The 15,807-nt window shown below is 37.9% G+C and overlaps 1 protein-coding gene across 1 annotated transcript in view; it reads right to left on the bottom strand.

The window, feature by feature from the left end:
* Nucleotides 1-1,986: 1,986 nt before the first annotated feature.
* The window catches only part of LOC145768733 (SET domain-containing protein 4-like), a 39,141-nt gene continuing 25,320 nt past the window's right edge, over nucleotides 1,987-15,807 (bottom strand). The window contains exons 3-9 of the mRNA XM_082580316.1: nucleotides 11,590-11,739; nucleotides 11,290-11,397; nucleotides 6,686-7,058; nucleotides 5,779-5,968; nucleotides 5,135-5,253; nucleotides 4,500-4,713; nucleotides 1,987-3,400 (exon numbers count right to left, since the gene is read on the bottom strand). Of these exons, the coding sequence (XP_082436442.1) occupies nucleotides 3,137-3,400; nucleotides 4,500-4,713; nucleotides 5,135-5,253; nucleotides 5,779-5,968; nucleotides 6,686-7,058; nucleotides 11,290-11,397; nucleotides 11,590-11,739 (1,418 nt within the window). The 3' untranslated portion in view covers nucleotides 1,987-3,136. The remainder of the gene's footprint in view (nucleotides 3,401-4,499; nucleotides 4,714-5,134; nucleotides 5,254-5,778; nucleotides 5,969-6,685; nucleotides 7,059-11,289; nucleotides 11,398-11,589; nucleotides 11,740-15,807) is intronic.

The raw sequence follows: 15,807 nt of genomic DNA, 5'->3' as shown, positions 1-15,807 counted from the left end.
TTCACTGAGCAACTTGATGAGCGAGTTTACTGCGCTTTTAGATAAACATAGTTTATACAAATTCCCGTAACCCTTTAATGTAAATTGCATTATCATTTCTTATTTCAATAAAAATACCAAGAGGATTTAATTACAACGATTCTGAACGCCAACTGCTTATTGACCTCATCAAAGACTTTCCAGCGGTGGAAAATAAATAAAAAAATGATAAAAAAGCCTTTCCAAAATAATCAAGCGAGGAATGATTTAACTAAAGTTTTTAACGCGAACAGCTCTACTGAAAGGACCACCCAGAGAGCAAAACCCGTTATATTTACATTGATTCAACGTCTGCAGGCGTTGAATCAATGTAAAAATGACGAATCTTGCTGTCTGGGCACAGATCAGCTGAAAAAGTTAGGGTTAGTTAGTCCATCTGAAACATGGCGTTATTGACACAGGTTTTGGTTTGATACTTAGGTCACAGTATATAATTGTATTTTCGTTTTCTCACAAATTTGCAAACCATTGCTTTCAGGCAACTCTTCGATGAAGAGTATGCAAATATTCACATTGTAAGGCCTGTTCGCGATCATGCAGATCCTTTTAATCAACTTAACGACAAGCAGTTTTGTCAACGTTTCCGTCTTAGCAAAACTGCAACTATGGAACTCTTTGAATTGTTTAAAAATGACGAAACGTTGACAGCCCGATCGCATGCAATACCGCCCATACTGCAGCTATTGATAAGCCTTCGATTTTTTGCAACTGGCCATTTCCAGAGAAACGATGGCAACTTGGCCGGGGTTAGTCAAAGTTCTGTTTGCAGAATTGTAGCGCGTATTTCTCGGTGCATACCCATTGTCACCCAATAGGATTCCATCAATTTCTCCTTTCTCAAATTTATCTCGAATGATGCTGTTGTCAAAAATCCGCGCATCATGTGTCAATCCTGGCCATGATTGTGCAAGCAAAGTCAAAGCTTTCCTATTTAGGCATCAAAAATAACTTGAGTAACCTGATTCTTTCAAATTTATGAATTATTGTAAACGAAAGCCATGTGCATATTGGCATAACGTTGTTTCATTGTTAAATGAGTATTCCTTGCTTGTGAATGAATTTTTTGTGCTAGATCTGTTGCGTCATGGATTACTTGGCATCTACGTTAGTTAACGAACGACTTACTGATGCAACTACAACGTATTTCAACATCATAAAAAAGTGCTTTTTTCTAGTTGTGAGTTTAAAGCACAACATTGCCTTATTTGGTGGTTCAGCAGGAATGTAGCTCAGCTTTACAGCCTTCAGTTTCACGCTTCATTACCTCAACCAAAGAGTTGCTATAGCAATTTCTCTTTCGCGCGAAAACAAAGAGGCTTAATACGGTCTTATATAAGTCGCGCGTAAGTCGAGTTTCTGCATCGCAAATAAGCTTCTCGTATAAGCCTGGCCTATATAAGTCTGACTTACGCATAACACTGACTTATTTTGAGACGCAAATCTGAATTCCGCCCTAAAAGTTAATACGTTTAGAAATTTTACGAATTCAGCATCTAGGTTATCCAAGGACATAAGGTGACGATCACTTCAGTCTAGCTCTATGTTGCAGATTTGTAAAATACAAAACTCACTTTTTCAGACGAAGTTGTTGAAAAAGTGAGTGTGGTGATTCAGCGAACTTGCATATCAATTTACAATTCCGCAGCGCCATCTAGCGGCTATATCATCAACTACAAGCGATGCTTCTGCAAAATTTACAGATTTCATTGAGTGAAGTGAAAACATTTTTGATTGTTCCTAAATTATCAATCGTTCAACAAAAATTGGCTTGAGAAACTTTAAATCTCTTTTGCTGAGCTTGCGACTACAAAGTAGCAATGCTGTCAACGTGATACAGCAAATGACTACCCTCCCTCTGATACACGATGAAAAGCGATGTTTGCACAAATGTGTAACCTCAAGGGCTTAGTTCTCATACTAATGGCAAAAAGTTCTCAAGATGTTCCTCAGAAAAAGAGTTTATTACCACTTTAATAACAATTCAATAGATATGATGCAAAATATCTTATTAAACAAACCAATATCGCTTTGATCATATTTAGGTGATTGGTTAAACTTTCACAGAAAAGCGAAATTCAGTCGATCGCTTGGCAATAAAATGACATAAAAAGCTAGTACGGTGGTTTTAAAAGCACTTTGCACTAGAGACACAAAATTTTTCAACATCTTTTAAAAGCGTACGTTATCACAATAAATATTTTTGTGTAAACCAATGATCAGATTACTGGAAAAGTACTAGCAGCAGTAGCGGCAAAGATACGGGCGGGTCGGAAAAAACTTCAAAGATTTGTCAGGAACGCTACGCGGCAGACTGCTTTCTCACAAAATAAAAGGAACGTTATACATGGCGTGTGTAAGAAGCGTTATGTATAACGTTTCGCCACTCATGAAGGTGTTGCCACGTTTGAGAAGTGCAGATCTCAAAGGTTAGAAGAAAAAAGAATGCAAAGAAAAGAACGACAATCACACCCACAACCATCTCTCCCAAAGGATCTTAAATGTACCAAATGTAACCGAACTTTTAAAGCCAGGATTGGACTCATTAGCCATTTAAGAACTCACCGTTAGCTTTTTGTTTTTCTTGCGAAGGCCATCATCCTCGAAGACGAGGGATAGCCATCATGTGTTATGCTGGAAGTGAATGCTGAGCGATGAAGAGGATAGATACTCGGCAAATGTAAACGACTGAAAAGAGGATGGTTCGTATGATGTGTGGCAAGACACTTCTTGACAAAATGAGAAATAGTGTCTTGAGAGAGTGGACTGGTGTTGAGGATATTGAAGAGTACTTACGTGGTCATCGTCGGAGATGGTTTGGACATTTTGAACAAATGGATGAGAACAATTTGACATGCCGAGTTTGAAATGAGGCAGTGACGGGAAAATGAGTAAAGAAATATCAAAAAATGAGAAAACACTGTGAGGATGAATGGATGATCTGACAAAACAAACTTGAAAATGCCAACGATCGAGAGAAATGGAGAAGTCACTACAGACAACTAGTCTACCTTGATGTTTCGGGATAAAGACCATGCTTCTTTAGCCAAAATGGAGAGACAGAGTACTGCAACAAGCTATCAAGACTATTAAGCCAACGTTATAAATAATAATCAAAACTCACATCACCAAAATTTGGTAAACTGAAATCAAACAAGCATATGGTTTTAATTTCATCTGAACTTGCTTTCATCACAGAGAGGTACATTGTCCAAAATTCCAAGACCAATCCAATGTGCTGTTTATCATTTTCGCACTTGGCAGAAACGAGTTGCTTTCGACAGTCAGATATCCCGTGATTAATTGTCAAGGTCTTCTTACTACAGAGACTTGCGAGATTTTGTCGTGTTTTCTCGTGAATATTCTGGGGAAAAAAGAACAAGTTCTGGTTGAGCGCCTAACTTTGTGCACAAAAAAAAAAATTCAAAATCAAGCAGCGCCAGTTCGGCCTTCAGCGTGTGCGCTTGACCCATGCGTTTAAGGACTGCTGCTTATTCGGCGGCACCGAGTAGAAAAAATGAAGCGGAAACTTCACACTGTCAATCTCGGTGACCAGAATTGCGTCAATGGTTCAAACCTTGTACAAGGTACATACAAGAAAGCGAAACTGCCAGGAGTAAACCTTTAAATGAGCTTTCTCAGTCCGAAGATAAAGATTTCCAAAATCAATTAATAACACAAGATAAGTACAGGAGATAGGTTACAGCGATATATTCACAGTGAGCCACTCACAAACAGCTAATTACTCCATCGAACAAGCTTATCAAAAACAAGGTTATCGTGGTGCATGGATGCAGACGAACATAAGACTATTTCCTGTTGTTTTTTTAAGAGACAGAAGAATGCAAAGACTTTATTGTTATTTCTTAGACACACACCATAGAAACAACTCCAGAAGTTTTCATGGACGACAGGTTTTCATAAAAGTACAGTTCAATATACATTACAATGTATATTATACATGTTACAGTACGTAATTCATATCTCGAAAAACAACGATTCTTAATTATGTCTGGAGATTCTACTTTTTCGTGGAACATGTTGTACTTAAATTACGGTAGAATGTAGTTTGCTAAACAGAAATTTCAAAACACTGAGCTCCGACTGTTGCAGGAACTACTTGCGGAACAAACACGTAACTTATGCATATAACTAAGCATCGAATATTGCCAATGCCGTTCGCCACCAAACATGGACCAGAACTGCCAGCCCAAAATATCGGAATGGCCCGTTTCGGTGAGTCCGATCCCTTAACGGGGAATTTTTTCAATTTTTTTTTTAATTATCGGGTACCGTAGCCTAATTATCATTGCCGTTTTAGGGTTAGGGGTTAGAGGTTAGGAACTCACCGAATCGGACTCACCGAATAGTAGCAGACCCCAAAATATAGCCATAAGCGCATACCTCTGTATTTTAACTTTGCTACGGAAACGCATTGCAAAAGTATGATATGCAAGACCTACCGTTAAACATTTTCCTTCGGTTGGCAACGCAATGGGCCAATCCAAGTCTTCGTTGCCATGACTATATTCCAGTTGAAGATATTGCAGCACAAGCAATGAAGTAACCAAAGACCACGATGGACCGCCATAAGTAAAACACCAATCGGTGTCAACGGAACAGGATTTTAAAAGCGATCGTGCATTTTGCTGTTGCCTCACATCGAAGCAATATGATCTGCAAAAACATAGATGCGTCTTTATAATGTAACTACAGCTAGTTTACAAACGTGCTTTGTAAAAGGATACCGCTGAGAATCGCAACTCTACCTAAACCATCTTACCGCAAACTCCTCTCAAGATATCTTCTCGTTATCGAGTCATTCAAAGTTTAAAACAAAAGGTCCGTGTATTCTGTGCCACAAACACAGACGACGACGTCTCTTCTCTCTGATGACGCGTCCTGGAAGATGTTGACAAGTGCGAAAGCATCAGCCTATTTAATTTTTCAGACCCTCTCATTCTTTGCGTGCACCATATTGACATAAGCGCTTACTTAGAATTGGGATTAATGAAATAAGTCTATATTTTCGTCTTAAACATTCTTAGTTTGTAACATGACATTCCAAAAGCGTATTAAGCCATTGCTATGCACTTACTGTACTAGTTCATCCCACGTCAAAGGCACAACGTCACCACTATTACGATCATTACACAACACAAACCCGAACTCCATCAACAGCGTATTGTTATCGTGGGGTCCATAGTGGATGAATATCTGAAAATACATTGACGATATGTTATTATTTGTAAACAGGCAAGATTATAGCATGACATTTAGGCATCAAGACGGTTGTCTGCAGACAGCAAATCAGTCATGCATCACATTGATTCAACGTCTGCAGACGGCTGCATTACAAGAGATTATTGTTATTGTGAAAGGGGTTTGTTAACGCACTAATGTCGCAATGTCATTACTAGCCTAACTAACACATTAGGTTTACAGTAAACAAATGCTTTGAAATCGTAACTAATACAAAATAAGCCAATTAAATTTCAGAACTTTTCAATTTTCCTTGATGGTTGGCATTGTTTGGTAAACGGCGCAATTCATTATTGAGATTTACGAAAAGCTTCCGTCAAGTGCAAAAACCTACATTCGGTAAGACACTACTTGGCTTGCGCGGCAAAAAGCGGCATTTGATTTTGTTTTCACTTTTAGTGGCCTGACGGCTAAATGGTGGCAGTGAAATGGTGCGAAACATAAATAAAAGCTTACAAAGTACACAAAAACTGTTTTCACCTGGTGGTGTTTTTCACATCTCTCCATTGCGACGATCTCAAAGCAGTCTTTATGTGAATTGAAACCAGTTCTGATCTTTGCGTGGGAGGAGTGGTTTAAAAGATCAAGGAAAGGAATTAAATAATAAGAGTTAGTCCGAGTGGGAATAACACTGTTATTGCGGTACCCATCATGGGTTGAATAGACACTACTGCAAGGTAAAAATAAAACAATTTCTTAAAAAACGACAAAAATTGCTTTGTAAAATTATTGTAGATGCCTTACATAAACAAAGAAATCAAGTGTGAAAATTAACACAATAACTTTAACAATGTGAACACGGCATAAGCACAAAATTTGTAATATTGCAATAAAAAATTGATTTTAATGGTTGATAGTTGAAACAGAATCGAAAGTTTTCTGCTCGTGCTCTGCATAATTCGTGCACAGTAATTCTCTGGCCAGCGGCAAAAGTAGTTCCCTGACGGAAAAGTAGCTCTCTGGCGGCAAAGTAATTCTCTGGCGACAAAGTACGTAGTTCTCTTTTCGACTATGTTTTTAAGTCCGTTAATGTAATACAGCACAACGTATTCATACTATTTTGTAAATGCAAGTTTCGCGATGCAGCTTGCATTACAAATTGGAAACAAACTCTTTCTTTCTTTAGGGCTCATTGCAACAGGGCTCACTCAAATATCTTAACTATAAAGCAACACACGATCAAAAGGCGTTGAGAAGCTTAACAGTCTTCTTTCAATGAGGTTGATTTATCAAAAGCAAAAACCTAATGAGCGTAAAAGTTACTCAAGTGCTGCCAAACAATACATTGTGAATGGCACTTTTGCTTGCAATTTAACTTAATGCTTACATTGACGTAAACACAGCCAATGCAAATTAAAGAAATAATGAAAAGTAAGAACTTACTTACCGAGTATTAACACAACTCCAAGCCCAGATATATTCATTGTAGTCGACCACTCCAGTCAATTCAACGGCAATAGAATTATCAATTCCAAAAATCTCAAAAACTTTGTGTTTTCTTATAAGAAGAAGAATTTCATTAATGGTCTTTAGTTCACTTTTTACATTTTCACAAATTGTTTCTCCTTTCTCTCGCAAGGCTTCCGGAAGAAGCGATAAAGTGGAAGGCGTCCAGTACAGAAGATGGGAGAAACTTTTAGGGAGGATTTTAATGTATGGTCCCCATTTTCCTAACAGCTTGGAAGAAAATCGCAACTTTCGTTTTTCTTCAACAAGAAATAGGCACAATGCCTGGACAGCAGTAATCCTCAAGTGACTGCCTGATATAAAAGAACAAGTGATGTTGTAATGCTATCAGGCTTCTATCCCTATGAGAATGCAAGGGTTCTCATCTTGAATGGTTCTACTTCTATACCTTGAGTCCTTGATGGTTGATTAAATAACATCATGCATTTAAGTGACAATCAAGTTTTATTCAGACGTTTCGTCAATCAGACACGACTGATGCCTGGTGAACAGCCTCATTCAATTTTCAGCTTGATGTTATTTTATACAAATGGATAGCAGTTGGACAATATGTTCAGTTGGACTGTTCACAATGGGTCTGCTACTATTCGGCGAGTTCCCTATTCGGCGAGAGCCTTATTCGGCGAGTGCCCTATTCAGCGAGTTTTTGAAATTTTATTTTTGAAAGGGAATTATCGGGTACCGTAGCCTAATCATAATTGCCGTTTTTACATCGTTAAACGTTGAAATCGTGCAGAAAGGAATAAAAATAAAATGTTTGAACTATTAAATTAAAATTCGTTATGTCAGTTTAGTTGTTTTTATTTCTGACCATCATATGAAAAACAATACACGTCAACATAGCAAAGGTAGAAGCGACAAAACGCGAACGTTAAAACGTGCTTGAATTCGTTATATGTCAGTTCAGTTGTTTTTATTTTTGATCATGATATCAAAAACAATTCACGTCAACATAGCAAAGGTGTAGAAAAAGGTAGAAGCGACAAAACGCGAACGTTAAAACGTGCTTGTGACCGAAGTAAGTTATTGAGTTGAAAGAAATTTGGCACGGTTGCAACACCTTCAGAAAAATTTAAGAAATGAAGAGAAAATAAAAAAAAGAAAATGTTACAAAAAAAAAATTATGTTTAATGTCTATAAGTTAGTACTTTTCAATAGTTAAAATGATTAGTTTGGATCAACAAATGTGTGGCCTACAGCTTGGATTGAAAGGAAATTATCGGGTACCGTAGCCTAGTAATTCCGACCAGCAAAAATTGCCGTTTTTACATCGTTTTAACGTCGCTAAACGTTGAAATCGTGTAGAAAAGAGAACTTTGCTTACTAGGATACGTTGAAACTGGGAAACATTTACAGAAGCCCTTCGATTTGTTCCAAAAACCCATTTAGCCTAACAGTTCATTTGTACATTGATTCAACGTCTGAATACATTATCTTGAAAATGCAACGTATCGAAGGGCTTCTGTGAATGTTTCTCAGTTTCAATTGAACGTATCCTAGCCATCAAAGTTCTCTTTTCTACACGATTTCAACGTTTAGCGACGTTAAAACGATAGGCCACACATTTGGCTAGTCTTTTCATTCTGTTACTACAATGTAAAAATCAACTGTTAGGCTAACTGGGTTTTTGAAACAAATTTTTGCTGGTCGGGATAACTAGGCTACGGTACCCGATAATTTCCTTTCAATCCAAGCTGTAGGCCATACATTTGTTGATACAAACTAATCATTTTAACTATTCAAAAGTACTAACTTATAGATATAAACATGATTTTTTTTTGTAACATCTTTTTTTTTTTTTTTCCCTTCACATCTTAAATTTTTCTGAAGGTGTTGCAACCGTGCCAAATTTCTTTCAACTCAATAACTTACTTCGGTCACAAGCACGTTTTAACGTTCGCGTTTTGTCGCTTCTACCTTAAAAACAACTGAACGGACGTGATGAATTTAAGCACGTTTTAGCGTTCGCGTTTTGTCGCTTCTACCTTTGCTATGTTGATGATGTGTATTGTTTTTGATATGATGGTCAGAAATAAAAACAACTGAACTGACATGACGAATTTTAATTTAATAGTTCAAACATTTTATTTTTGTTCTTTTCTGCACGTTCAGCGACGTTAAAACGATGTGAAAACAGTTAGGCTACGGTACCCGATAATTCCCTTTCAAAAATAAAATTTCAAAAACTCGCCGAATAGGGCACTCGCCGAAAAAGGCTCTCGCCGAATAGGGAACTCGCCGAATCGGACTAGCCGAATCGGATTAGCCGAATCGGACTCGCCAAAACGGGGAGCAAGTCTTTTAGGCGCAGACAGTTAGGCGCCAGTCTAATAGGCGCGCACACTGTGGCGTCAGGATATTTAGGTGCGGAGCACTGCGGCGCCCGTTCATTTAGGTGCTATTCCTAGTAAAGTCTGTAGATTTTATCAGCTTGGCAGGTAGGGCAATGCTTCTCACACTAAATGTTATATTGAACAGAAAAAATATGTTGTTTTGTTAATGCGTGTGCTGTGTGCATTTATTTGTTGTTAGTCATGGCTTCAGTAAGTGAAGCTGCTTTATCCGGCAATGCTTTTCACACAAAATGTTGTATTGAAAAGAAAAATATGTCATGGCTTCCGTGAGTGAAGCTGCTTAAACCAGCAATGCTTTTCACACAAAATGTTATATTGAACAGAAAAATATATTGTTTTTTTAATGGGCGTGTTCGGCATTTATTTGTTGTTAGTCCAGGTTTGCGTCAGCAAAAGCTTTTTCAATATATTATTCAAATTTCTGAACATGACTGAGTTCACTTGTAGTTAGTCAATTAATAACTACACTAAACATCAGTAAAAAATATACTGTAGCTTATATCATATTCAAGCGGGTGGTAGGCTTGAGTGAACAGTAATTTAGTTTTCCGTCAAAACCCCGACTAGGTTTTGTCAAAGCTGAGCAGATACAATCTGCAGACTTTACTAGGAATAGCACCTAAATGAACGGGCGCCACAGTGCTCCGCACCTAAATATCCTGACGCCACAGTGTGCGCGCCTATTAGACCGGCGCCTAATTGTCTGCGCCTAAAAGACGTGGACCCCCAAAACGGGCCATTTCGGTTCACAATGGACTGTTTAAGCTTGTAATAATACACTGAAGTAACCAAGAAAAGAGATATTATCAATTGTAAATTATAACAATCACAAAAAATAATGTAAGTCATGTTACTTCTACAGGTAGGCTACACAATACAGGGTAAACAGAAAGTCCTTGGACTTTTTTGCATTTCATGATTAAACAAACTGAATGTCAGTTATATCCCATATAATATGCTAAATATCTTGCTAAACTCTCTCAAATTTAGGTCTAATTGTAAGTATTAATTGTAAGGTCTAAAATGAGCCAAAGAGAAGCCACCATTCAGCTCCATCATGCGAGGAAAGCCAACTCTGAGATCATTAAGCTCTTAAAAGTTACCAAATCCACCGTTCATCATGTTGTGAATACATTTAAAGAACTTGGTACATCTGAAGATCGTCCTAGGAGTGGAAGACTTTGCACTGCTTGAGCAAATAAAGTGGTTAAGGCTGTCCGTGAAAGGGTGAGGAAAAACCCAAACAGATCCATCTGTCAAATGGCCAAAGACATGAATGTCAGCAACACTTTAATGAGAACCATTGTGGAAAAGGATCTTCAGTTATCTCTTTATAAGATGAGAAAACGGCAGTTGCTTACACCTTTTCAAAAGCAAATAAGACTTGAAAGACCACAGATTGTTCTCAGAGAACTGAAGGCAGACATGGAGATCATTTATTCAGACGAAAAACTCTTCACAACTGAAGCTCAGTTCAATAACCAGAATGATAAAACTTATGCAAACTTTTCAGCAGATATTTAAGATTCTGTGAGAACAGTTTATCGCCGTCAAAAACTGTTTTCTGTCATGATGTGGGCCGCCATCTCCAAAACTTGTAAGTCTCCTCTGATATTCGTGGAACAAGGGATTAAAATCAGTTCAGATCGCTACATCAAAGATATTTTGGTTCCAGCCCTTGAAGAGATGAAGAAATACTATAAAGATCAGACCTTCACATTCCAACAAGATGATGCACCCATCCCACATCTAAAGAAAGACTCAGGACTGGTCCTCACGTTAACTTCCAAGAATCTGAAGCAAGGAAATGAGGCCTCCATCAGCGTTTGATTTCAATCCGAATGACTTTTGGGTATGGTCGATATTGGATGCAAAGGCCTGTTTGGTTGCTTACCCAAGTGTTGATGCTCTGGAGCAATCACTCGTGCGGGAATGGGCAAAAATACACCAGGATGAGCTACACGGCTCCATCAAAAACTTCTGACAAATAATTGAGAAAGTTATCCAAGTGAAGGGTGGCCACACTGAAAACAAAGAATTCTATTTCTAGTATTGTAAGCTTGTTTATAGATTGGTTTAAGGACTTTCTGTTCACCCTGTACAGTGTACATATGTATTCACACTAAACTTTCTCAGACCATAGTATCATAATATTGCACAATATACTCACCAATGTCTTTTTGATGAAGAAATTCTAGTGATTTAATTAGCAAAGAATCTTTACAGGCTTGTCTCAATCCAATCAATGCATTTTTCGGTATAGATACAATAGGAGTACCTGGAAGTTGTTACAAAGTCGTATTTTTGCAAAAGGAAAATAGTTTAATGCCTGTAAAAGCTTTCATAGAACTAGCCTGTTGCATAGACCAAGTGTACAGTAAATATAAATAGTGTCTTTAGCATAATGGTATCCTGTCAACAAATTATCACGACTTTTCTAAAAATGTACTAAGCCACTGCGCTTAGGTACCTGGTTTTAATGCAGTTTTAGTGATGATGCCCCGACCAGTTTCTGAGAAGTGAACAATTTTTAGAGGTTTACATTTGAAACCAAACATTCTTTCCATCCATTGCAAAAGTTCAATGACGTCATTGCTCCTTGGCACATATGAGAAGTTCTCTAAATATGTGAAACATGTTTTCTAACCATTCAACAAAAAAGAATAGGTCTAAATAAGCCAAATGATTGCCAATAGTTTTGCTTCCAAGTTGCAGAAAATTGTTACCAGTTGCAGGTTGTGATATTGTTGATTCCTACATGAATTTTGATTAATTCGTATCGACTTTAATACAATAAATACTATTTTTAGGTAAAAACATCCCGCAACACTGACAATGGGTATTTAGAGGTTCCCGTGTAAGATTACACAGAAAGTGATGAGTTGCAGGGAAATTAAATCAACCTTTCTTTATTGCTGAAAAGCTAAACAAAAATGTTATTTAAGAAAAAAAAAAATAGGTTGAATACTTTAACATATTAACGTCCACCTTGTAAGGGTCTGCTACTATTCGGTGAGTCCGATTCGGTGAGAGCCTTTTTCGGTGAGAGCCTTTTTCGGTGAGAGCCCTATTCGGTGAGTTTTTTTTTTTAATTATTGCGCGCCGTAGCCTAATTATTAGGGCAACCAATTTTTTGACGTAAAAACTTGAAATTTTGACTTTATAATTTACAAATTTTGACCTAATTTTGACCAATAACTTTCTGCGTTTGCAACCCAAATGCGAAATACAAAGCATATTAGAAATCAAACCGTTAAGTAAGGATATCTTATTTTTCTAATGAAATAAAAGAAAAATGTGGAAGACTCAACGACACCACGGCTAGCGAACAGGTAATGAAAGTAACTCGAAAAACTTTAAATATTAACTTTAAATATCGCGAAATTACTTGAGAGGATTCTGCAGTAAGGAACTTCAACATCAAATAATGTTTCACATTATCGCCTTTGAAGTTCCTGCCGTCTGTCATTCACCTTTAGGTGTTGACGTAAACTCAGAAGCGTAATCAAGCAGCGTACTACGAACTTTAGAAGAATTTGATTGTTTAACCTTAGGCATAATTATAGGGTAGCTAAAGACAAATTTGAGAACATCAGGAAGCTAAAACTCAATACTATATGTATAATGGTTTGAGCATTCATCTAACCAAGAACAAAGACCACGTTACCTGCCATCCACGCCTAGCCTACTTAATATTTAATCGTCAGTAGCGGGCGAAACAAAATTATTACCTCAGAAATTGCAACAAATGGATCATTACGTCAGAATAGCAACAGAAATTGCAAAAAAAAATCAGTATCTGTGTATCTTTAATAAAATATCAATAGAGAGAAGAAAAACTACGTTAAAAGAAAATTTTGACCTAACCATGAAATTTGACTTTTTTTTGACTTAATAACTTTGAAACCTCTCTTCGTGTCAGCCTGAAATTTAGTTTGTGAACGTTTTATAAACTTTGAACAAGGCAGAAAAATTTTGACTTTATTGACTTTTGGTTGCCCTACTAATTATCATTGCCGTTATAGGGTTAGGGGATAGGGGTTAGGGGTTGGGGGATAGGGGGTTGGGGGTTTTTGTGTTTTTTTTTTGAATTTTTGTTTGAAAATTATCGGGTACCGTAGCCTAATTAAAACCCCTAATCGAATAGGGCTCTCACCGAAAAAGGCTCTCACCGAATCGGACTCACCGAATCGGACTCACCGAATCGGGCCATTCCGACCTTGTAAAGTACAAGTCAATTCAAAGAGAAACAAGAATTTATTAGCTAAACTTCCATGTTAGATCAATTGCACCATTAATAGTTTTCAAAGTTTTCATGTCCAGCTTGAAATTATCTTGTTGCAGATCGCGATTTCGGGTATTAAACCCTCTTCAGTACAACTATATAAACAAGCAGCATAGTACAGTAAAATTTACAGCAGTTCACTTTAGAACATGACAAAATTGTCATGTGGTTGCCAAGAAACGAATTAGTCTGCGAAATTAGTCTACGAGCAGTAATAATGACAATTTTTATGCAAATTATGAAGGTAATTGGGTCATACAATGTTCAAAGAAAATACATTAAAAGCATTCCGGGAAGTATTTAAATTCTAACAAAAATGGGGGTCAGTCAAGCTGACATACGCCCAAATCTGAGACCAGTCAAGCCGGCCTCCTGTAGAATGATCCGAGCGAGCCGGATGCAAGATACTTCAAATCACTAATAAAAATGTTATTGTTTGCTCAAGCGACTAAGGGAACATTTTTTTCAGATATTATGATGGCCATAAACTCGGTAATTGTAGACACCGCATTTAGAAATTAGAAAAAAAAAAAAGAGTTATTCAGCTTATTAAATCTATTGCTAGTTGGTTACAAGGAGTATTTTATTACAAATGGAACATTCACAAAAAGGATAAGTTCTACTGATAACAACTAACAAGCATACCAAACTGTAATATGTAGCCAGATGGTCTAACCCAGAGTTGGTCTAACCCAGATGGTCTAACCCTCTGGACAACAAACAGACTATCAAAAGCTTCTTGAACAAAAGTAAAACCAAAGTTAATTTCCATTTATCACAACTTAAAGTTCAACTCTAATGAGATGAATGAGGCTGATTCAATGTCATCACTCATCAGCCTCTTGATATCAGATTTCAGTTTGGAACAATCTTAAGTCTCCCCATCTAGCTATGTCAAGATGATTTCTTTCGTTATGCAGAAACATGGTCACAGCACTGAAAGCACGCTCTAAAAAGTATGAGCTAAGAAAGGCAATGATAAAATTGTTGGCCTGATTCCACATGTGAGGGTCGGAATGGCCCGTTTCGGTGAGTCCGATTCAGTGAGTCCGATTCAGTGAGTCCGATTCATTGAGTCCGATTCGGTGAGTCCGATTCGGTGAGTTTGATCCCTTAACGGGGGATTTTTTCAAATTTTTTTGAAATTATCGGGTACCGTAGCCTAATTATCATTGCCGTTTTAGGGTTAGGGGTAAGGGTTAGAGGTTAGGAACTCACCGAATCGGACTCACTGAATAGTAGCAGACCCTGTGAGGGTAGTTCTGCAGCCAGAACGATGTATAGCCTATGTAAACAATAACATATTCAAGATTCGAAATTCGTTTTTGTTGACGGCGGACAAACGTGTCCGGTCTGAGCAGCTATCTTGGTGGACAAATTAAGTCTCACAGCGGACACACCAGTTTTAGCGTCGATCGTCATGCTTAATCACTTTAGCTTGATAATTCTTCGCCATTTGAGAACTATAGCTACGGTTTAGAAGACTTTTTAAAATTTCAGCGAAGTTACTCTGAAGGCTTTCACCATACCAACAACCTGCGCCTGAAGAGTCGAAGCGCCGTGTAGCTGGTTAATACGTCGCATAACTGATTAACTTCCACCGAACAAGGTCGTGTGGCTTCTTGCGTCACAATGGTCTGGGCACGGGTCGGAAAACTTCTACACTAACGCTACTATTTTCTGCTGTGCAAAGTTTCGTTAGGCTTTTTTTAGGTTTATTTTTGCGTGTCATGTGAGCAAAAGTGAATTTTCCCTGGGCTTTTTCTTTCTTACTGTAATATATACCAAAACTTCACAAATTTTGATGCATCTTTCTGTAATAGCCTACTCGCATAATCTAATTTGTAACCAACCTTACCTTATCAATATTACTCGGAGATCAAAGCCAGACATTGTGACGTAAGACTTGAACTCAGTTGCGCGTGATTAGTTTGGAAGTACAGTAGAACTCGGTTAATCCGGGTTCGATTTGACTGGCGATTCCATCCGGATTAGGCGAAGATCCGGATTAACCGATGACGGTTCTATCAAACCTGACTCCTGACTCAAGGCCATGATGATGAGTTCTGCCATGGCATCGAAACAGTGACAGACTTCTGTTATCTGGGTGATCGGATAAATGGAAGTGGTGGATGTGAAGCAGCGGTGACAACAAGGGCAAGATTGGGCTGGGCAAAGTTTAGGGAATGTGGGGAAATGTTGTATGGCAGAAAATTTTCACTAAGGATGAAAGGAAAAGTATATCGGAGCTGTGTGCGGCCTGCAATGCTATATGGTAGCGAGACATGGGTATTGAGAGAGAGTGAACTGGCAATCCTGAGAAGAACGGAAAGGTCAATGGTGAGAGCAATGTGTGGGGTGAAAACGAGAAGGGAAAAAAGGACTGAAGAATTGTTGGATATG

Source organism: Aplidium turbinatum, chromosome 4 (assembly GCF_918807975.1).
Source record: "Aplidium turbinatum chromosome 4, kaAplTurb1.1, whole genome shotgun sequence".
Classification (NCBI taxonomy): Eukaryota; Metazoa; Chordata; class Ascidiacea; order Aplousobranchia; family Polyclinidae; genus Aplidium; species Aplidium turbinatum.
Note: the sequence above shows the minus strand (reverse complement) of the source record. Positions and strands in the feature narration are given on the sequence as shown.